This window comes from Telopea speciosissima, chromosome 2, assembly GCF_018873765.1.
Source record: "Telopea speciosissima isolate NSW1024214 ecotype Mountain lineage chromosome 2, Tspe_v1, whole genome shotgun sequence".
In the NCBI taxonomy this organism is placed as follows: domain Eukaryota; kingdom Viridiplantae; phylum Streptophyta; class Magnoliopsida; order Proteales; family Proteaceae; genus Telopea; species Telopea speciosissima.
Genome location: NC_057917.1, coordinates 74658630 through 74683345, shown reverse-complemented (window position 1 = coordinate 74683345; position 24716 = coordinate 74658630). Strand labels below are relative to the sequence as shown.

General features: G+C 40.0%; 1 protein-coding gene across 2 annotated transcripts in view; it reads right to left on the bottom strand.

Annotated features, from left to right (window-relative positions):
- Positions 1 to 66: 66 nt before the first annotated feature.
- Positions 67 to 24716, bottom strand: part of LOC122651405 (SH3 domain-containing protein 3) — a 35265-nt gene continuing 10615 nt past the window's right edge. For both annotated transcript variants that reach the window (XM_043844789.1, XM_043844790.1), the window contains 9 exons: positions 14870 to 14992; positions 1867 to 1936; positions 1463 to 1611; positions 1266 to 1367; positions 960 to 1157; positions 803 to 865; positions 621 to 710; positions 457 to 531; positions 67 to 315 (listed from right to left, as the gene is read on the bottom strand). In XM_043844789.1, the coding sequence (XP_043700724.1) occupies positions 196 to 315; positions 457 to 531; positions 621 to 710; positions 803 to 865; positions 960 to 1157; positions 1266 to 1367; positions 1463 to 1611; positions 1867 to 1936; positions 14870 to 14992 (990 nt within the window). In that variant the 3' untranslated portion in view covers positions 67 to 195. The remainder of the gene's footprint in view (positions 316 to 456; positions 532 to 620; positions 711 to 802; positions 866 to 959; positions 1158 to 1265; positions 1368 to 1462; positions 1612 to 1866; positions 1937 to 14869; positions 14993 to 24716) is intronic.

The window sequence follows — 24716 nt, the reverse complement described above, 5'->3', positions numbered from 1 at the left end:
AATAAAAGAATTGTCCATTCATAGAGGGGGCAAAAAACCTTTCTATGTAAAGTAAAACCACACATGTACATACAAATATTACAAGCACCACATTTTAGAAACTATCATAGGGGCCAATAGCTTATCCATTTAGCAATAGTTTGTGCACTTGTTTGCCCAAATAAATAAAAAAAGAATACTCGCACAATATGAGAATTAAAAAACTTCAGCATCCACCTTGTTTGTGGGAAGCCCTTGGCGTTTCTCAACATATGCTGATGGAAACCATCCTGCTTTACCTCTGCACTCCCCTTCTGACCATCCCGATGGAGTCACCTGAATCAATGTACAAAGATTAAAGCATTCCAAAAAAGCAAACTAGATTCTAGACCATTGATTTACGAATGAATAATTTCCCTGACCAATCAAACAGAAGCAGCAGCTAAAAGTAAGAGGAAAAAAAAAGGGGAAAGAAACCTTCCGAACTACGACATAGTCACCAACAGCCAAGCTCAGCTCCTTTTCTGATTCAGCATTAAATGCATGCATTGCCTGCGACAAACAATACAAACATTTGACAAGTTCATGCTTGAATAACTTATGAATTAGTAGTTTGAATATTTTGGATGCTTAAAACATACTTCAGCCAAGAAATACATTGTCTTCTCTGGGCGTCCAGTGAATGGAATTGAAGGAGGAGCAGACTCTTTCCTTTGTTTCTCCGAGACCATCTAACAAAAGGTTCCATGTCATCATATGAACTTAAATCCTTTAATACATAGGGGTTAACTCTTCAAGGAAACAAAAATAGGCAGAAAATCACCTCGGCTTCAACTTCACTGAATATCGCAGCTACTCTCTGATGATATGTCTTTTCTCCCTCAACCTTTAAGTGATCAAAAAACAACATCAGAACTTCAAATCTCTATATTATTGAAGAAATAAAATGGACTACCAGGAAAAGTTCAATAGATGCATACCATTGCTACAAGTCTCTGGAAAGTTAGTCTTTGCTGTTGAGCTTCAACAGCAGCCAATGCAGCAGCAGCTTCTTTACCCAGAACTGCCATGTTTGCTTTAAGTTCATGCATTTTAGATTCTGCAGCATGCAGCTTTGCAGAGTTTTCAGTACTGGGAGCTTCCCTTGCTCGTGCTTGCCTTCTGGAGACTTCTGTTGCCTGTTTGCTTTTTTTGGTCAATTAAGATTATAAGATAAAAATTGGACAAAATGATCATCCAACCAGACATTAATTCTAATAGTACAGTGATCCCACCCATCTCAGTACCTGTGTCTCTGCCTCCTGCCTCATTTTACTATAACGCTGAGCAAGATGACGAGCATCTTCCAATGGAGCACCAGTGATCATTGCGCTCAAGGGTTCTAAAATCTGGAAATGCAAAAAATGAGGCCTGTATTTCTACTGTGATGGAAAATATGAAATAACCACCAAACAAACAAACAAAAAAAAAACAGAGGGAGTACCTGGGAAGAGAGCTGATTAGTCAAATCTTCTTGCTCCTTCTGCACATGATTGAGACCATCACCATATAGAGAAGCAGCCTTGGCTAGAATCTCATCATCATTGATGTGTTCTCTTCCATATTTGCTACAATCCTCAGCTAGTTTGGTCCCTATCTAAGGTAAAGATGAAAAAGATTAAAAGCATGTACTTTTTTTTTACAAATGGGAAGAATTATTTCTTCACACACATTTGTTATTAATTATCGAAATGGAAACAGATTACAGCGTACTTATTTCCATTCTTTATATAAATTTCACTTGAAAGACACTCCCAAAACCAGTGTTAGATATTCTAGTGTTCTACAATCTTCATATTGAAAGGTACGGAGCCTAAACATGTAGAAAAATAAGAATAAGTTCCTCACCTATTTCAATTTTCTTGCTTCCTATTACATTCAATGCTTCAGCTGCCCGCACGAGGTCCTTTTGAAAATCCTGAAACAAAAGAATATGTTAAGCGTTGAAAATATTAAAAAAAAAAATCCAAATTTGCAATAGTCAAAACCAATTACCAAATAGAAGACTCAAGACAACTTTAAGAGTATCCAAAAACTTAAAAACTTCGCAAGGTTAAGAACTCAAATAAGTCATGTTGAAAAAAACATCTCCACATGAAATTGAATAGCACCCATTTTCGTTCTTGGTCAAATAACTCCTCCATCCAAGGAGAAGTGCATCTTTTTCTTTTCTTTTCAATTTTCATCCTTCCTGGGTTAGTTATGCATCTTGAACTCTTCATTGCTTGACTAAGAACCGGTTGTTCCTACAAACCTTCGACGCTGACTTTTGTCCATTGAAATTTAGCTTCAGCCACAATATTATAGTACCGTCCATTAGAAGCAGGTCGGGGGAGAGCACCAGTAGAGCAGGGTTCAGGTCACCTGTCACGCCCATGTTTTATAAATGCCAGGAATGTTGGAGTTGTTTGGAGGACAAGGACCCGTGTAGCCGACCCCTCGTAGGGGGATATTCCTGGGATGCTGTTTTGACAACTGCTTAGACTTTTTCCTTCAGTAATTTTATTTTATTTTATTTATTTACTTATTTATTTATTTTTGACCTCTTTTTACCTCTTTATTTCTTTCTACTGCTCTTATTTCTATTACTGTCATGGCCTCTTCGGATCCATGTAGCCGACCCCATTTAGTTGGGATAAGGTTATGGTTGTTTTAGTTTTAGTTTTTTTTTTTTGGGTGGCGGGGTGGGGGAAGGGTTGGATCAGGAGAAACAAAATTTCATTTAATTAAACAAGAAGAGGATAATTAGCATATCAAAAACTCCCCTTCAAAAAATCTATATGATCTTATACAAAAAAGGAACAGGATTATCCACAAAAACAGACCCAAAAGCTGTCAATCATACGGCAAAGCATCCCAGCTGGAAGTAAAACCATTCCTATTTTGCGCACAAATTCTTTACAAGCGAATACCAAATCAGTCATATACTTGGCAATATCAGCACAAATCCTTCAGAGAAGCTAGAATTGTCTTGGAACACCCGTCAATTTCTCCCATTACATAAACCCCAAATGACTGTGTACAGTACACAGTTTTAAGTGCCATAATGTAGTTCTTTTCTAACCAATATACTCATAGGCCATTGAACAATTAGGCAATTAGCATAACCACATTAGCATGCCAAGTCATATGAACTCCAAACAAATTGAGACAATGTCCACACCTTAACTGCCAAATTACATGATAAAAAGAGATGAGCTGAAGATTTCTCTCATCATAAGCAGAAATAACATCTGTCTGCAAGATGACAAGCCTTTTGCTGTAGGATATCAAAGTCAAGGCCTTGTTGAGAGCTAATACACAAGCAAACACAGCCAGTTTCTGCTTTTCGCCTTGAAATCAAGCAAAATTCTATTTATGCAGAAACAAGGGAGGTGATGCAGGTCCAAGCACTAGGAAGAAGAAGAAGCCATGACTTTGTGTTTTCGTTGGGACCTTTCTTTTTTTTCTATACTAAGTTTTTTTTTTGAGCTCTTAGATTGAACCGGTCCAACCAATGGTCCAATTTAAATGACTCTTTCTTATTTGCTGATTTTGTTTTATTTCTATTGGCTCTTAGAGCATCTTTTAATTTTTGTTTAAACTATGTTTTATTCTTCCCCCTCCACGATTTTAAGAGGGTGGAGTTGTTTTTTAATTAGGAATCAGATCTGGGATTCCTAATCCAGATCTGAATATGTGCAAGGCCTTTGGCCCTTTTTTAGATTATAAATAAAGCAATCATGGGCAGGCTCCCCCACTATTTTCTGCATTAAAAATTTCCTGCTTTCAAGCTTTGTTTGCTGCCATCGTGCTGCTGCCTCTGCTCCTCTGTGAGTTCTTCCATCCTTGTGGATCTCAAGGTCTGCGACTCCTTGCATCGTGAAGATTGGGAGGTTCCTTCAAGACATCAAGCTGCTGCCATTGTTCCTGCAATACAGGAAGTTTGAACCTGCTATTTATTTTCAACCTTCTTCTACCAGCCTTTATCTTCCCTTAGACCTAATCCACTTTCCCCTCCATCCATCAAGCCCTAATCTCCATTAAACCTGCAACTCTTGCCTCAACTAGGACTCCCTCATAACTCCAGATTTAGCCATCAATTTCGAACCCTACTTCCAGCCTATATCTCCCACACCTCTCCCCACACTCAACCTTAAACCCAGCCCTTAGTCTCCACTACAACCCCTCCATTCCCCCACTCCATTAAACCTAAAACCTGCAACTCGATTCTGCCCAGGATTGCAGAATTTTAGAACCTTCCCAAACCCTAATATTTATATGCCATTAAAGCCTCCTAGACCTGCATATTAAAACCCCATAAACCCCATTACCATTATTCAACCCTAACCCTAATTTCTGCCCTAATTAGCCTAAGCTATCCCAATCGGCCAGCCTTGTCAGGTGATCCTATTCTCCTGGCTCCTAGTGGGACTTCTCCTACCTAGGACTACATCAAGTGGTATCAGAGCCATGGCTGAAAATGGCACCCCTGCTGTGGACCCCACACAACCACCCCCATCCGATTCCCTTGCTGTCATTATGACTATGCTACAGAAGATTTCAACAGAACAGCAAGCCTTAGTGATCGAATGTTGGCAATGGAACAAAGGCAAGATGTGCCTCTTGTAAGCAACCCTCTATATGTAGAGGAGGACAAATTCCAAGTTCACTCTAAGGTACATGGAACTCTGGGAAGGGATGAACATCGTAGAGATCATCCCAGACGTCACAGGGACCACAAAAATCATTCCAGACACGACAGAGATTACAACGATCGACGTAGACCTAATAGAGATGACTACAGAGAAGATAGGGACAGAACTAGAGAAGCACCTCGAAGACCTAACTTTGAGGAATATATGAAATCCTACTTCACTGGAGATGAAGCTACTAATAGGAGGTACGATACGCAGAAGGTCAAACTCGAGCTAAAGGAGTATAATGGGCATGGTAATCCCCAGGTGTTCTATGACTGGCTTGCTGCCCGGGATGATTATTTTGACTGGTATGACTTGCCTGAAGATCGAAAGATGAGATTGGCACGTACCAAATTGATTGGCCCTGCCCGAGAATGGTGGCGAAAGACAGAGAGAGACATGGAACGCGTAGGTGATGCACCTACTAACTGGGAGGACATGAAGTATGACTTGAAGGAGAAATATTTGCCCAGACATTACAGAGCTCAGATGCAAGATCAATTCAACTCCCTACGGCAAGGGACTATGACTGTATCCGAGTATATGCAGAAGTTCGATTCTCTTTCTTCTCGTACTAATACCAGGGAAAGTGCTACTCAGATGTTGTCTCGATTTCGGCTGGGATTGAGATATGATATTATTAGGGCTATTGGAGTTGCTGATGTTCTGGGCATCAAGGGTTGCTTTGAGAAAGCCCTGAAGGCTGAAGACCTATTGAATACCAATAGAAGGTTTGGCTCCACCGCTGTCGACATCAGGAAATCTTTTCCAGCATCCAGGCCAACTAATGGTTACAATAGAGGTAACAACATCACTACTGGTTCTACACGGGCAGCCCACTCTACTGGCAGCTCTTCTCGTGTGGACAAGGGTAAAGCCCCAATGACCAACAGTGAACCACACACATGCTATCACTGCAATGAAAAGGGGCAGTATGCTAAGGATTGCCCACAAAAACATAGGCCAATTCATGTAGCTGAGAGGGAAGAAGAAAACCCTGATGATATTGATGAACAGGGTATTTATGCATTACCCCTTGCTGATGATGATGATGGGACTGCTTACTTTGATGACCTGGGTGATGAATTAGAAGATACCCGAGGTATTCATGTGGTAGCACGTATATTGAGTGCTGAAACTAAGGGTGAAGATTGGCGACGTAGTTGCATCTTCTATACTCGCAGGTGAGCAGGCGAACGCACTGTCCAGATAATTGTTAATAGTGGCAGCAGTGTTAATGTTGTTTCTGAAGACCTTGTGAAGAAGGCAAATCTGAAGTTTGAAAAGCATCCAATGCCATACAAAGTCTCCTTATTGAATGGGAATAAACTAGATGTGAACAAGAGATGCAATGTTCCCTTACAGGCCCAACAATATTCAGAGGAAATTTGGTGTGACATCATCCCGATGAGAATGACTAATGTTCTATTGGGAAAACCATGGCTATACGACAACGATGTTGCTCTCCTGGGAAGGAAAAACCAGTGTGTGTTTCAACATAAAGGAAAGCAGATCACGTGGTACCCCCTTAATCTGCCTGAAGAAGTACGTAAACGCCGTGTCATGCGCACCAATCAGAAGGGGACAGAATCTAGAAATCACTTGTTAGCTGTCCCACAGAGAGAGTTTGAACAAACCAGACATGATACAGGCTTGGTTCTTGCCGTGGTGACTCAAGAGGTTGCTGCCCAATCCGAAGTGAAACTTACACAGCCCATCAAGGAGTTATTATAGGATTTCTCGGATGTGGTGCCAGAAGAACTGCCCAACGAGCTGCCCCCACTGAGAGACATTCAACATGCCATCGATTTGGTACCTGGTGCTATGTTACCAAATCTGCCCGCCTATAGGATGAGTCCTACAAAGCATGAAGAGCTTAATAAGCAAGTTGGAGAACTGCTCCAAAAGGGGTTCATTGAAGAAAGCCTAAGTCCTTGTGATGTTCTAGCCTTGTTGACATCAAAGAAAGATGGTTCGTGGCGCATGTGCGTGGACAGCAGAGCTATCAACAAGATTACCATCAAGTATAGGTTCCCAATTCCTAGGCTTAATGATATGCTAGACATGCTGTCCGGTTCTAGGATCTTCTCCAAGATCGATCTACGAAGTGGGTACCATCAGATTCGCATCCAGCCTGGAGACAAAAGGAAGACAGCCTTCAAGACCACAGATGGACTGTTCGAGTGGAAGGTCATGCCCTTTGGCCTGACGAATGCACCTAGCACATTCATGAGAGTCATGACACAGGTACTTCGTCCTTTCATCGGTAAATTTCTAGTTGTTTATTTTGATGACATTTTGGTGTACAGCAAGCACCCAGATGAACATATAGACCACCTGAAACAAGTTCTAAGAGTACTCCGGCAAAAGAAGTTGTTTATTAACTTAAAGAAGTGCTCCTTCATGCTGCCCAAGGTTGTTTTCCTTGGTTTTATAATCTCTTCAAAGGGTGTTGAAGCTGATCCGGAAAAGGTCCGAAGCATTGTTGAATGGCCTACTCCGACGTCATTCACTGAAGTACGAAGCTTCCACGGTTTGGCATCCTTCTACAGGCGATTTGTTCGCAATTTTAGTGCCATCATGGCACCCATAACCGAATGCACCAAGTAGAGTAGGGGCAAATTCGAATTGACAGCAGCAGCTCACAAAGCTTTCCAGGTGATTAAGAGGAAGATGACTGAAGCTCCAGTGCTACGCCTGCCCAATTTTGACCATATATTCGAAGTTGCTACTGATGCTTCCCATATTGGTCTAGGCGGAGTTCTTATGCAGAATGGGCATCCCATTGCCTTCTACTGTGAAAAACTTAATGATGCCAAGACTCGGTACTCTACCTATGACATAGAGCTTTATGCTGTTGTTCAGGTCTTGCGACATTGGAGACACTATTTTATTGGCAAAGAATTTGTCCTGTACACTGATCATGAGGCACTCAAGCACCTCCACTCACAGAAGTCCATTAGCACCAGGTATGCTAAATGGGTTGCGTATCTACAGGATTTCAATTTTGCCCTCAAATACAAGTCAGGAAAGGAAAACACAGTGGCTGATGCACTGAGTAGAAAAATCTTGACCCTGAACACTTTTTCAACCCATGCACTTAGCATCGAGCAAATCAGAGAAGAGTATGCTAGTGACAAGGACTTTCAAGTCCTATATGTTGATTTGAAGCAAGGTGGACAGCACCCTAAGTATTCATTACATGATGGTCACCTGTTCTTAGGAACCCGGCTTTGCATTCCCGACTCGTCCTTACGACACCACATTATCAGGGAGTTACATAGAGGAGACCTAGGAGGACACTTCGGGAAAGATAAAACCATCTTGCAGGTGACTGAACGGTACTATTGGTCTTACTTGGCCAAAGATGTAGAGCATGTAATCCAGAGATGTCGAGTTTGCCAGCTAGCTAAAGGTACCAAGCAAAACATGGGTCTCTATTCAACACTGCCGATCCCTCACTAGCCCTGGGTTGATCTCAGTATGGATTTCGTACTTGGACTACCCCCTACCAAAGAAAGGTTTGACTCCATCATGGTGGTGGTTGACAGGTTCACCAAGATGGCTCATTTTATCCCCTGTCGAAGAACACTGATGCTTCCCACATTGCCAAGTTGTTTTTCAAGGAGATTGTTCGCATCCATGGGTTACCCATCCTCGATCGGTGATGTGAAGTTTATGAGTTACTTTGGAAGACTCTATGGTGAAGACAAACACCAAGCTCTTCTCTACATTCCACCCGCGACGCAAGTAGTAAGGAGCCTTGTAACTTATTCCGTTGTTTGTCCGAGATTATGAGAAGACATGGCCCTCTATCCTTGACATTGAGGTTCGCATTGTTCGTGAATAGGACCACCGGTCGTTATTCTCCTGGGATACAACCCCAGCCTATTGATCTTATTCCCTACCCCTTAGCTCGGTAAGTGTGGAAGCATCAATTCCTCCGCCATATCACCGAAGTGCACGCTGATGTTCAACGCAAGATAGCACTCAATACTGATCACTACAAGTTCACTGCTGACAAGCATCGCCGGTTCGTCGAGTTCAAGCCTGGAGACATGGTCATGGTGTGGGTGAACCCAGAGAGACACCAACCGGGTGTCAACAGCAAACTCCATCCAAAGAAGATGGGTCCATACAAGGTGCTGAAACGTATTGGACCCAATGCTTATGTTCTAGAGTTGCTTGTTGATATGGGCATCAGCAATGTATTCAACGTGGCTGATCTTTATTTGTACACGGGGCATCATTCAGATGATGGTGATTTGGAACACATGTTGCGGCTACCCCAACTGAAGCCACCTACTGAAGATGTGATTGAGGAGGTTCTAGACGACATGCACAAAACAACACGACAAGGCGCCGGTTACCATTCTTTCCTTGTCAAATGGAAAGGTCGCCCACGCCAGGACAGTACTTGGATCCATGCCGATGACTTCAAGAAGCTTGATCTGGAGTTGTATGATGGCTATATGGCCTTCACCCATTCATCAGAGATGAATGTTTCTAAGCCGGGGAGAGTTGATGCAGGTCCAAGCACTAGGAAGAAGAAGAAGCCATGACTTTGTGTTTTCGTTGGAGCATTTCTTTTTTTTCTATACTTAGTTTTTTTTTTCAGCTCTTAGATTGAACCGGTCCAACCAATGGTCCAATTTAAGTGACTCTTTCTTATTGGCTGATTTTGTTTTATTTCTATTGGCTCTTAGAGCATCTTTTAATTTTTGTTTAAACTATGTTTTATTCTTCCCCCTCCACGATTTTAAGAGGGTGGAGTTTTTTTTAATTAGGAATCAGATCTGGGATTCCTAATCCAGATCTGAATATGTGCAAGGCCTTTGGCCCTTTTTTAGATTATAAATAAAGCAATCATGGGCAGGCTCCCCCACTATTTTTTGCATTAAAAATTTCCTGCTTTCAAGCTTTGTTTGCTGCCATCGTGCTGCTGCCTCTGCTCCTCTATGAGTTCTTACATCCTTGTGGATCTCAAGGTGGTAAAGGGTAGGTGGACTCCTGCGACTCCTTGCATCGTGAAGATCAGGAGGTTCCTTGAAGACATCGAGCTGCTGCCATTGTTCCTGCAATACAATAAGTTTGAACCTGCTATTTATTTTAAACCTTCTTCTACCAGCCTTTATCTTCCCTTAGACCTAATCCACTTTCCCCTCCATCCATCAAGCCCTAATCTCCATTAAACCTGCAACTCCTACCTCAACTAGGACTCCCTCGTAACTCTAGATTTAGCCATCAATTTCGAACCCTACTTCCAGCCTATATCTCCCACACCTCTCCCCACACTCGACCTTAAACCCAGCCCTTAGTCTCCACTACAACCCCTCCATTCCCCCACTCCATTAAACCTAAAACCTGCAACTCGATTCTACCCAGGATTGCAGAATTTTAGAACCTTCCCAAACCCTAATATTTATACGCCATTAAAGCCTCCTAGACCTGCATATTAAAACCCCATAAACCCCATTACCATTATTCAACCCTAACCCCAATTTCTGCCCTAATTAGCCTAAGCTGTCCCAATCGGCCAGCCTTGTTAGGTGATCCTATTCTCCTGGCTCCTAGTGGGATTTCTCCTACCTAGGACTACATCAGGAGGTATGGTTTTGAGTATTTTGACCTTGTCTGGCCCACTTGTAGAATTCGTAAACAACCCCAATGATGCGGACCCGGGTCGGAATAACCCTTATTGGGTCGTATGGGCCCACCCAACCAATTAAATTCAAATAATAGGACCAATGGTAGAGTCATAATTTGTGGAAGTTAAATCTCAAGAAGAGGCAACAAAAGGTAAAGCACATATAAGGTAAGGAGGGCAAACTTGGAAGCAAGTAAAAAGAAAGGATTAACTAGAATAATTGAAGAAAGGAGGGGCATTAATGCAAATTAAAGAGATGGGAACTCCCTCTTCAGGTACTCAATCAATGTGGGTTTTCAGGTGATGAATCGCAACTACCAATCCTCCTAGCAATGCTACAAATCAAGTCGAGAAAACCTGCAATAAGAGGGTCGGATATGAATCTGGGTCTGGCGGAAGAAGGAATAACAGGTCTGGTTTCAAATTAGTATCCCATGACAGAGGAGATAGTTGGAGTTAGGGACCGAGGATCTGAGTCGCCCTAGGGAGAAGACCCATTCCCTGAAATATCAAATCGATATGGTTGCAGAAGTGGAGTTCCAAAGAACTCGTTTCAAATAAAATCACTGCAAACAGCAAAGAAGGGAGAAGGGGTGAGAAGGAAGACGAACACGAGAGACAGAAGAAGATTCACACAGAACCAAGAGAGGGGGGGGAAGGATTGCACAAACACCAAAGCCAAAGCCATGCAGACCGCACAACCAACTCGGTTTTCAATTCATTCTTTCAATCAATCTTTCATTGGTTACAAGCTAGTATTTAAAGAAAATAAAAACTCCTAATTGAAATCTAAAACTGAAATGAAATACTAATGCAACTCTATTACTAATTAACCTATTAAAATTAAAATAAAAGATTATAAGATAAATCCCAACTAATAAATACCCTATAAATAAATAAACTAAATGTCCTACTAAACCCAAAAATCAATTGGACCCGGTTCTTGATCTGGGTTCTCAAACGTGTTCAAGCCGACCCATTGAAGCATGCTCCTGCATCAACCAAGACCTTCAATAAAGTTTTGAGGAGTCCTCTGTCTCCAAATTTTCTGACTTTTTCCCCCTTCTTGATAAGTAATTTATTTATAACCAACAGTAAAAGACTTGGCTAACTAGTGCAGCAAACAAGGCTTCCATAGAGTACATGTCTAGATGCATATATATTAGTTCCTCCATCAAGGATTGGTCGTGGATTTTCCCATGCTCACTCTTACCAACTAGATACCCAGCACCTGCCACAATCAGTTGAAAATGGAATGTATGGATCATAGTTGTCAAGGTGTCGCCTAGGCGCCTTGGCGTCCAGGCGCTGATAGGGGTGCTAGGTGATGGCTCGCTTTACTGAATTCATGCAAGGTGACTGCTTTGGTCACCCTGGGTATCACCTAGGCCTCCAAGGCGACACCTTGTCACGCCTTATGATCTGGGCGGTTGACTTGTGTGGGTTTTTTTCCTTTTACCTTATAAAATGCAACAGTTTGACTCTTTCTCTCTCTTTTTCATTTGCAAGTGTACAGAATTAGAATACACCCTGCTACATGAACCCTCGAAGCTCTCTTCCCTACCATGTTCTGTGAGACGATATCCCACCAGTGACGGCCTTCTTCTTCTTTCTCTCCCCCCCCCCTCCCTTAATTTCTTCACTTCTCTGTTACCCCCTTAGTGTTGCTGCTTCTTTCTTCTTCTTTTTTTTTTTTTCTGTTAATTGATTCTTTCTTTGGAAAGATGGAATTTCATGGCTAAGTGTTGCTTTGGACCGAAGATACTTTCTATATAGGTCGGCAGAGTGCGTTATGTACCATTTTTGTCACAAATATCATGCTAATTATATAATGATTCAATAGAAAATACCTAATTGGATTCTTCCTTGTTCTTACAGCACTTATTGTTGCATACTAGCATTCTTTTTGGGCCTGTTTTTTGCATCTGCTTAGTGCTTACTCCTGTTATACTTATAGCATACTAAATGATGGATCCTGGGATATAGCAATGGGGGTGGGGGGGATAACACTTGGGCACCTTGGCCGCCTTGTCACCTAGACGTCCCTCCACCGTCTTGGGTCGTCTTGACGGATTGACAACTACAATTTGGACAGTCATGAGAAAACTTGAAATTACTTCTCCGTAATAGTAGTTTCTTGTCTCAGGTGGGTTTCAATAACCCTCTCCCATAATTTCATAGTATGATAGATGCTATTTATTAAAGTCTCTTTGGAATAGTTTAAATTTATGTTTATTTGACACATAAACATAAATAGATGTGTTTGGTATGATTTATGACCCTTATTTTTATTAAAATAAATCAATATAAACATAAATTCGTAAACAGTTCAAGAGTTATTTATGATTTATCACCATAAAATTGTTAATGTTTGTTTATGCGGGTACCATTAATGAATATGTGCAGAACTGCTACTTAAGTGGGGGGTAAAATTGTAAAAGTAACAAAAATTACAACAAATGCTCTCTCTAGCCCCCACCCCCACCCTCACCTTCTCTTAACATATATTATATTATATTATATATATATATATGTAACATATATTATATAGTATTTATATAATATATATATCCTATAAAGTTACTGTTCACATGAACAGTACCTGAACTACTGTTTACGTGGTATTGTTCATGTGAACAGTGTTATGGGTCCATAAGCCTTGTATGGAGAAGGAAATCCAAGCAAATATTTGAGATTCTGTGGGCCCCACTGAAGATAGCAAGACAAAGCAGATTTTTATTGCTGATTTAGTTAGCTACTATTTACTTAAGTTTTTATTTTTGTTTACTTTCTAATTTATTTAGTTTCTATTTTAGTGTCCTTCCTTTTGTTTTAGAAGGCTGAAATATAAAGCCTTGGTAGTTTCTAATTCTAGTTGGTTTCTATTTTCAATAAGTTGCCATTGTCACTAGTTGTTAGGTTTAGTAGTTTCTATTTCCTATTTTCTATTTTCAGTTAGTTTCTATTTTAGGGAGTTTCTATTTTCTACCTTCTATTTTGTAAGCTTGCCTAAGCTATTAATAGGCCCCCTATTGTAAGGATCAGATTTGAAGAGTAGAATTTGGGGCCAAGCTTGCCATCGGTTATGGAAGAAATTCCATGTTTCAACAGCTGGGATAGCTTTGGGTGAGAGACCCAGGCTGAGAGAGCCATTCCCCAACCCCTCCACCCCCTCTTCTCTTCTTTATCTTCTTTTCCTTTCTTCTTATCCTTTATGTTCTCCATTCATATGTAATAGAAAACAACAATATATGTTGGGACAAGTCATGTGGGAACAGCTAGATACCTGTTTGGACACAAGTTTGCATCTCGTGTATAATCCACTCAATATATGTGTGCATTTTCTTTTTCCTTTTTTAATAACATGGTAGTTATTTGATGTTTCTTCTGTTCAAAATATTTTGTAGATTGTTTCTTTTGACTAGCTTTACTACCACACTAACACATCTATCTCACCCTTGATTTAACTTACTGTCTACTTGCTACCAATAAAATATAATTTCCTCTATTACAGAATCAAGAGTGCGGTTTCATGATCTAATCATCAAACAATTCCCAAGGGGAGGCAGTTCACTATTGGGAATGGACTCAGGATGACCCATTTTTTGGAGTTTCAAATATATGTCTAGCATAACTGATAAATTTACATGGTCATTTCCCTGTTCATGGATTTTGGTCATTGCCATTTCCAACTCTCCACTTCCACTCGAGTCTGAGTCCATACAACATTGGGAACTTAAAAAGTATTAAAATATTGAAAATTATCTCTACAAACATTAAAAAAACTAAACCAAGATGCATCACTCCAGTAGGAAGACTGGAATGCATGTTTGATGAAATCCAACATTATGATTTATAAACAGGAGTACCCTATTCTGTTCAAGCAATGCTACGCATTGAACATTTTAAGGAATTTGAACCCACAACATATGTTAAATTAGATATTTGTGGTTCTTATATCATCTTTCTTTTTTTCGATAAACTTTTATTTATAATTGTAACAATACCAGAAACTAAAAATCATTAATCACAGCAAAGGATGAGAGAAAGAAGAGAAAAGGAGACTGCTAAGGAGAAGAGCAGCCGATAGCCTTAGCTGTCTCCCTCCATAGTTTATTTATAATAACCAGCAATAACAAAAAAAAAAAAAAGAACTAGAAGCTTCCCCAGTCCTCAAAGAAATAGAAGTCCATAAGGAAATAGAAAGTCTAACTAGGAAAGAAAGATAATACAAAAGATATGTTACCACAAAGATATACCACGATAGGGACACTCCCCCTATCATGGTAAACTACAAAAATAACATTGTACCGCTGCGAATTGACTAGAATACTCTCACTGTACCAAATTTAACAATAATATTTCATTCTCAATGGAAGAAAATATTCACGCAGATATCTACCAATATCAAATTTCATCCAGATATTTTTTCAAGTTTCAATAATTCATGCAGGGCCAGACATACAGACAAGATCAAATTCAGAAATTGAGTCAGGATTCATTATCATAACTAAATATTTCATACCTTGCCTGCACGAGTAGACCTGTACAGTTTCTCTAGTTGTTGATGCCTCTGCAACTCAACCTCATCTATAACCATTACATCAGAACTTTCATAACCAGTCCCACTGAATTGCTTTATTACAGCCTGGAATCAAAGTGGGGAAAATTTTGGCAAAGCAACATCCAACTCAAAGCAGGGGGGGCGGGGGGGAGGAGCTCAGATGGATATATAAAATATATTATCCCTCAAAAGAAAAGAAGGATTGCAAATTAATCTTTTGCCTAAAAGCATTCCTATTTTATTGATTTTCTTTTTCTTCTTTTGTATATGCAATATTTTCTCTTTTACCTTACCTAGAAACTTCTTTTGTCTAGGAAATATACCTACAGGGCAGTAAAAGTCTAGTAAATCCTTAACTTGAAGAAACGTATTGAGAATGTTTTTGGGATATCTTACCACTTATATTGTATATAAATTGTACAGTAACTCGTTCCTCATGTAACTAAATCCACCAGCTTCTACTTTTGTCATAATCTACTTTCAATGAATAACAAATTATTGACCCACTGGCCAAAAAGCAAACAAAATGCAGTACAAAAAGTATAGACATGTTCATGAAATATATCCAATAGTAACTCTAACCACCCCTGCTGTGGCTAGTACATCTACTAAGGAGTTAGAAGTTATTAGCTTCCTTGAGAATAAGATGACTCAGTTGCACAGAGCCCTTGCTCTACTAATCAGATGTGCCAACCTCCAAGGAGTGTGCCTGTTGTGTAATAAGCAATTTATTAGCTATGGCGAGACACCCTCCACCACAAGATGTGTCCACGCCTCCATGGTCTAGTAGCATTTAATGATAGACCTTGGATAATTGCTTTGATTTCATTTCTGTTAGTCTCCATGCCCAGATGATCTTGATAGTTGATAGAATCACTAACACACATATCCCATGTAATCTCTAAATAGTCCTCCAATCCCAACTAACCCCGTTTTGTCCATATTACTTCCATCAAAGTTCAATTTTACCAAAGATATAGGTGGGCTGTCCACTTATGTACTAACCTTTTTATGCAGTTTAGACCTCACAATGATGAGGTTTGCTAGGCTGAAGAGACACTAGAAAACCCATTAGAAAACCAGAACCACAGTGAACCAACACTGAGAACATTAGGCAGAAAATTGGCAGGATAATATCTCTCAATCCACCCAACCGATGGGACTGAAATTTTGAATGAATGCTGGCCTAAGGCTTTGTTTCTAAAATATATTCAAGAACCAATGGTTAGATTAGGAGTGAAAGAGGTGGACAGAAAATAGAAACAAGATGATCATAGAATTAGTAACGAAGGAAAACTTGAATAACTTCAAATCATAATATCAATGGACTCCAACTTAGATCAATTGAAAGCAATAGGGTAAGGAGTAAACTCACCAAATTTGACCTCAATTAAAGGGTTGAAACTATAGTTACAGCAGCAACAACTAGGGGACACAACTGAAAAGGGAAACTAAAACCGCAAACTGCTGTACCTTAGTAGAACTAACAAATTCATAGTTGTCACGGCGTCTAGGCGACCCAAGGCGTTGGAGAGGGTCCAAAAGCAAGACGACACCAACTAGGTGTCCAAGGCGACGCCTTGACAACTATATTAACTACTAACAATAGATGTTGCTTAGGTAAAGAATCCTTCACAACAGTATAGAGAAGACTGAAAGCCATTTTCTACCCTCAAATAGCAGTCCAAGATGCAACAGGAACACTCCTACACAAGCTGAGAATATGCAGGGGGAAAAAAAAAGAAAAGGTAAGAAATGACCAGGGCTTCACCACCACTGGCCTGCGGCAGGATTCACCACCTTGGTTGCTACTACTTCACCATAGGACCTGCTGTCTCATTGAAGAAGACTCAATTTGTTTGCCAAAAGGTGAGCTGTAGTACCCCTCCTATTGTATTTATAAAATAAGAAATATGGGTTACAAAATTTGAAAGCTGTTGCTACTAAATAGCTCACAACTTAAAAATAAAAACTTCCTATAAGATCTAGTTGCCATAACATCAAAGTTGAGTATCCTATGTCGCTAATGGCTTAGCAACTAAAACTAGCACAAAGAAATATAACTATGAAAAAATAGTAACTAACTAAATATCTTGCACATATGGCAGCAACATGGGCCCACAAAATTTAGCACAATATCTCCTCCAAAGCTGCTGGTTGGTGCCTACATATGGGACAGAATAGGGCTTGAAGATGGGCTTAAGTACAACCAACATATGGGCCCAAGTATGGACCTGACTATAACATAAATTGGTGGCCTATGTGGGCTGTTTATAAACTTATAACTTGTCATTGGGCCTAAATAGGGGGCCTGATTGGGCTGAAGCTTTTGGTTCTTTCTCCTCCTATGCTGGCCATGTTCTGCATCACACTACCTGTCCCATTCTCTCATGATGTAATCAAAAGGACTACCTCAGAAAATATGCTTATTAGTGACCTAATGTGCAGCCCATACCATAACCACTTAACACTTCCTTTTGGTAGTCCTTTTTTCATCTCTTAAAAGTTAAAACACAGATATTTCTGTCCTCACATATACTCCAAAGAATTTCCATAAGGGTGTTCCTATATAACACTTCCCCCCTTCTCACCACAAGGAAAATTGAATAACAACATAAAATCCAGCTTTTAAGGCATGGTTAGAGGCTTAGAGCATTAGTTGAAGGTCTAGAATGGGTACATCAGGTTGAATTTATCCAACGCATTGTCGTCAAGGGGGCCATGAGCCTAGACAAGTCCAATGCGACTGGTTACCTTATACATCTAGATGCCAAGACCATTTTTGGTCCAAAAATGGAGTCAATAAGAGGAGAGAGAGAAAGGAGAGGGAAAAAAAAGAAAGAAGAAACGACGAAGAAGAATTAATTTTAAAGGAACTGGAAACAGCATGAGGAATGGGGTCATATTTTCCAAAATAAGGAGTTCCTGTTGGGAGTTTTGGCCTCAATGGCTCACGGTGGCCCTATGGCAACTATGGGGGAAAAAAAGTGTCCCAGTGCACGAGGCTCCCGCTACTGCAGGGCCTGGAAGGGGCAAATGTCCGCAGCCTTACTCCCTGCTTCACAGTAGAGGCTGTTTCCAAGTTTTGAACCCGCACACAACAGGTTGCAATAGCACAACATAACCGATATGCCATGCCAACTATGATGCAGTAGAATTCTGTGGCATCCTCGACAGTAAAAAGGATGGCCTGAGATGCTTTATTCATGTGCAATGACAATCAATGATGACACCAACACGAAGATTGATGCTCTGCTTTGCCTTTTCTCTTTTTTTATCCAAGATTGATGCTTTGAATTTTAAAGGCCCTAAAAAGATAAAGAAAAGGCCAGGAAGCATGCAGGGTCACCCCTTCTCATTTGATAAACTTCCTTTTCCACCAAGCAAAAAGAGAGAGGAAAAAGTATTTGTGCTCTAGGCAGAGACAAGAGTTTTTAACTTGAGCTTTTCAATATTTTATCTTTAAATATACATTTAGAATCTTATAAAAATATATGTAAATAAATAGTATAGAAATAACAGAATAGGCATTTATGAAAGTAAAAGAATAACACGGGAAACAGCCCTTATAATGGCAATAACAAATAAGAGCATTTTTTTCCTGTCTTACAGCACCATTTAACTGCACGGCACAAAGTCATGGGCCTTGTACCCTAATACAGCCATTATAATGCCTCCATGGTAATAACTAATAACATCCATTCTAGAATTCCATTCTTATGAGTTATGACCTACAAACTATGAAAAGCAATTCTAGGAAGACCAAACCTCACCACCTCAGCCCTAGACATCCATTGAATCGAGCTGCATTTAGATTGAGAGGCTCCTTTAAAAAATCCAATGTTGCCCTAGGTTGCTCAGATCAAGAATACTGGAAGCTCGATTTTTTACTAGCAAACTCTACATTGAGATGCTTGACTTCATGAATGTATCAACAATTCAGCTTTATCCCAACTTGTTATACCCCGTACCCGGAAAAGAATTAATTTATTGATGTTTATGACTGACAGGTACGATAGGGGTTCCATTTGACGGAATCCGGTCTGTATTGGGCCAACGGAGAAGTATTGTCAGTTCAAGTAAATATGGATCATAGTTATTAATTTAAGATAAATTAGAGTATGATGGTTTAGTGTTAAATGAGTAAGATCAACCCTATGACTTGTATGGACCCTACTGTTGGTCCACAGTAAAGCAATAGAACTGTCAGTTGCACAATTTGGGGTGAAGCAACGACTTCAAACGAGTTTTAGAAGACCTTCTAGTTAGAGTTTGGGGGAGTCCAAAACACGAGAAAGGAAGGTAATTGAGTTACCTCCCTAGTGAAAAAAGAATCAGGTTAATAAGGATTGAAACAAGTAAGGATCAAGAGCCCTTGGGTCAAAGCGGATCAAGGGGAACCAAGGCAAAGTGCCTGAGTTACAGTTTTGAGTTCGGAAAGGTAAACCCTAAGCCCTTTTTTGATTCTTTGGGTGTTTTTGGCACGATTTGTATGGTTAGGAAATTCTCAAGTAGCATTCATCATCTATTAAAGATTTAAAGTGAAAGAGATAGGGATCCCATTGAGCTTTGGGGGGAAAAGTGGCAGAAATGCCATTCCCGAACGGATTTCCCAAGAACCAGTTGACCGGTTGTGCCTAAAGGGGTCAACCGGTACATCGTCCAGTTGACCAAAGAGGGCTATTTTTTGGGGGATGCTAAGTGGGAATGATAGGGGATTTTACCTACTATTCTAAGTACTTATAGAAGGATCTAATATGTATGAAATGTAATGTAGGGAACCATTGATCGAGTGAAATGGAGGAGGGGAGACTATGATTGCTTAGTACAGTAGAGACATTAAGGTGAGGGGAATTCTATCACAATGCCCATGTTTTATGGTATTTCCCATTGCAACATGCTTCATTGTATCATTGAGTTATGCTTGTTTTAAAATGAAATGCATGTACTGTATGCTTTAGCACAGTGACACCATATAAGTATGATTGTAATATGATATGATTCTAATGAACCTCAAGAGTAAAAGAAATAAAAGAGAATTAAAGAATGACGGGCCAGTCAACATTATACTCAAAAAACGACCCAGATCCTTTGAGCCCTGAAGGTTGGGTAAGAAATGGGCGAGCTGTTGAGAGGAGACAGATATCCTACTCGAGAAACGACCCATATCAGTTGAGCTCCAAAGATTGGGCAAGAAACGAGTGACGCGTTAAGACTAGGCAGACATCCCACTCAAGAAACGACCCAGATCTGTTGAGCTCCGCAGGTTGGGCAAGAAATGGGCGAGGCATTCAGAGAAGGTAGGCGTCCGGAACCGTTGAGCCCCAAAAGCAGGGCAAGAAACGGGAGTGGCGTAGAGGCTCAAGAGTAAGTAAAGAAAAGTAAAGAAAAAAAATCAAAGTAAAAGTAAGAGGTGAGCTATGTTTTACTAAACATGTTTTCAATAGTAGTTTTGAATGCCGTACATGATAGCTATGTATGATCAGAGATATGTATTGTAGTCCAGATTGATCTATTCATGAGTTTAGCATGATTTCAGTATGATTTCTCATAATTGCATGTTTGACTTATCGATGTAGTTTGACTTATCGATGTAATGTTATTCTTCTCACTGGGCTAGTTAAGCTCACCCCATTGTTTATGATGTTATACAGAGCCTGAAAATGTCCAATGCTGTTGCACAGCCTGTACTTTCGAAGATCGAGGGACTGATAGCCATCCCTCTGAGGGGTGACGTTGAGGATGACGCAGGAAATTTAGATATAACTTTTGTTATGATATTTTGAAATGATATACTATGATACAGAAGTTAAAGGTTATTTGTGGAAGTACAGATACAATGTTCGATAGTCTTTTGAGTAAATGAATGTGTCAGGGTATGATTAGTAGATGGTACACTGAATGAGATATGGATATTATGATGATGATATGACGAAGAGCTTGATTGTAATTATTTAACATTTTGATCTTGTGGATGTTAGGGCCACCAAAGCCATTATGTATAGATGTTTAGTCTTCCGCTGTAGCACTACGTTGAACATAGCCATACCATCTCAAACGACTTTCTCATAGCTTATCATGTATCAGCTCTACTCCAAAATCAGCTCTAATATGATCATTCCTAATTTTATCCTTCCTAGTTTCTCCACTCATCCATCTCAACATCCTCATCTCCTCCATATTGAATTTATTTATATGATGCTTGATAACTGCCCAACATTCCACACCATACATCATAGCCAATCGTATGAATGTCTTATAAAATTTTCCTTTAAGTTTTAAAAGAATACATCGATCACACAACACTCCGGATGCACCTCTCCATTTCATCCATCCTATCTTAATTCTCTGCGAAACATCATCCTCTATATCACCTTCTTTATTTATGATTGAGCCCAGATACCTAAAATAATCGATTTGCAGAATCTCCCTCTCATCAATTTTCACCACCTCACTATCCGTCCTAGTGTAACCAAAGTTACACACCATATACTCCATCTACGTTCTATTTATCTTAAAACCTTTTGATTCCAAAGTTGATCTTTATAACTCCAACTTGGTGTTAATCCTTGCTTTTGTCTCATCCACCAAAACAATATCATCAGCAACAAACATACACCAAGGAACCTCATCTTGAATGTCTCTGGTTAAATCATCCATGATAAGCACAAACAAATAAAGGCTTTAAGTTGATCCTTGATGTAACCCAATTGTAATTGGGAATTCACTACCTAGGCCCCCCACAATTCTTACACTTGTCACCGCACCATCATACATATCTTTAATTATGTCCACATATTTACTTGAAACACTTCTCTTTTCTAGTACTTGCGGGATTAACTCTCTAAGGACTCTCCATAAGCTTTTTCTAGGTCAATAAGACAATATGAAGATCTTGAGTTCATGAATGTATCATGATACTTAATTATCAGAAACTTTACCTTATTAGAACACTAAGAAGCATGAATGTACATATAATCTGTCTTCTTTTCCCCCTTTCTCCTTGATGCAAATATTGGTGGAGGGCTGGGTAGGAGAAGAGGGGAAACTGAGAAGAACCAGAGTTGTAGAGGGAGAGAAGAGGGGACACACACGCACAATCACTTTCTTGAACAAACTATCAATTTCAATATTCAATTCTCTGCTCTTCTACCGTATTACAATGCATATATAGAGGAGACTCTTGCATAGAAATAGTAACCTAACCAAAATGGAAACAACTCAAAAGAGGAAACTAACCATATCTAAGAAAAAGAAACTACCAAAGCAAAACTTTCGGAATCTACCCATTCAAATAAAATAAATTAAAAGATTGTATCTTAAGTAAACTAAACTACCAGCCCTTGCTAGACCAGAAAACCGGTTTAGGACTAATCCTTGGTTTGGGCCTCCAAAGTGGGTCATGTCGGTCCAGCTAGGCTAAGGCAGCTGCATCAGCTCACCTCAGAACTCGACAAAGGTCCAAGAATGCTATCCGAGTCAACTCACTATAGGAGAAATGTACCAGCTGTCTTCTTGGGTTTGATAAATGGAAGATCTTTCGTTGGGAGGAATTTCATCTCAAGTCCACCATGCTGAAAGGAAAATGTATTCTCATAACCACAATGCTTGGCTTTCTTGTCATACAACTATGGGCGTCCCAAAAGAATGTGGCAGATTTTCAAAGGGAGGACATCATACTTGATCAAATAGTCCACCAATGGAAAACGTGAGCAAACAGCTTTCATTAATCTTGAGATTTGTGTTGTTTATAAAATAGCTAAATAAGTAAAAGGAAGAGGAGAGACTTTGACCAGGTGAGAACCGTGAGATGTATAAAAGGGGAGGATGGAAGAGTGATGGTAAGGGATGAGGACATTGTGAGGAGATGGAATGAGTATATTTGTGAACTTCTAAATGGAGATAGTTTGAATATGACCGAACCAGTTAACTACATTAGTCATCAAGACACAACACATCATAGATATGCACGAAAGGTTGGTGTGGTGGAAGTTAAAGAAGCCTTAAGAAAGATGAAAGTAGGCAAGACACCAGGCCCAGATGAGATCCCAATAGAAGTGTGGAAGGCCCTAGGAGTATGTGGGGTATATTGGTTAACCAAGTTATTTAACAAGATTATGATCACAAGGAAAATGCCAAATGATTGGAGGAGAAGCATTGCAGTTCCTGTCTACAAAAATAAGGGTGATGTCCAAAGCTGCAATAACTACAGAAGCATAAAACTAATGAGTCATACTATGAAACTTTGGGAGAAGGTTATTGAAGCCCGTCTGAGAAGAGAGACTCATATCCCAAAGAATCAATTTGGTTTTATGCCAGGTAGATCCATGATAGAAGTTATCTTACCTACTGAGGAGGCTCATGGAAAGATGTAGAGCCAGCACGAAGGATCTCCATATGGTCTTTATTGACCTGGAGAAAACCTATAACAGAGTCCCCAGATATTTAATCTGACATGTTCTTGTGAAGAGAGGGGTGTCAAGTAAATATATAGACGTAATTAAAGATATGTATGAGGGTGTGGTGACTAGTGTGAGATCTATGGGAGGCCCGGGCAAGGAATTCCCAATTACGATTGAGTTACATCAAGGATCAGCCCTAAGCCCTTGTTTGTTTGCGCTTATCATGGATGAATTAACCAAGAACATCCAATACGAGGTACCCTGGTGTATGCTCTTTGTCGATGATATCGTTTTGGTGGATGAGATAAAAGCAAGGATTAATGCTAAGTTAAAGATGTAGAGATCAACCTTGGAAACAAGAGGCTTTAAGATTAGTAGATCAAAGACAGAGTATATGATGTGTAACTTTAGTCACACTATGATGGATGATGACATGGTGAAAATTGAGGAGAAAGATACCGCCAAGTGACTATTTCAAATATTTGGGTTCTATCATACACAAATGTGACATAGATAATGATGTTTCACAAAGAATTAAAGTGGGATGGATGAAGTGGAGAGGTGCGATCAGAGTACTGTGTGATCGACACATTCCTTTAAAGCTTAAAGGAAAGTTCTACAAGACTATTGTCACAACCTGCTACGATGTATGGGCGGAATGTTAGGCAATTAAGAAGTGCCAGATAGCGAATGTATGTGTTGCAGAGATGAGGATGTTATGATGGATGTACAGCAAAACTAGGAAGGATAAAGTGAGGAATGAACGTATTAGAGCTGATGTGGGAGTTCCTCCGATCAGCGACAAGCTCTGAGAATGTCGTCTGAGGTGGTTTGGGTATACGCAACGGAGGCCTGGGGACGCCCCAATAGGGAGGAGTGATCTGATTCCGATTAAAGGAGCTAAAAGAGCTACGGCAGGCCTAAAATGACCATAGGTGAGCTTGTGAAGAATGACATGTATAGTCTAGGACTTGTCCCAAGTATGACCTCAAAAAGAGCCTATTAGAGGGCAAAGACCCACGTTGTCGACACCATGTAGCTGAGATTTTTCTGATTTCCTGGGTTATCCTCTTTCCTCTTACTATCATTTTTCATTTTCCATTTCTCACTTTTCTTATCTCATTTCTTCATTTTTATTCTTCATTCCTCTTACTTTCCTTTCCCTTTATGAGGACCTCAGTTTTCCCTACTTCGTTTTGAAAGGATCCATGTAGCCGACCCCATTTAGTTGGGATAAGGCTGAGTTGTTGTTGTTGTTGTTGTTGTTGCTGTTGTTGTTGTTGTTGTTATACGCATGCAACTTTGTAGGAATTCGAATGAGGTTTCATCTTCAAACCCAACTTATGAACCGCATCTTCAACGTTGGTGCAACTGCTTGGTGAGTTGGGTCAATCACTATCGGACAC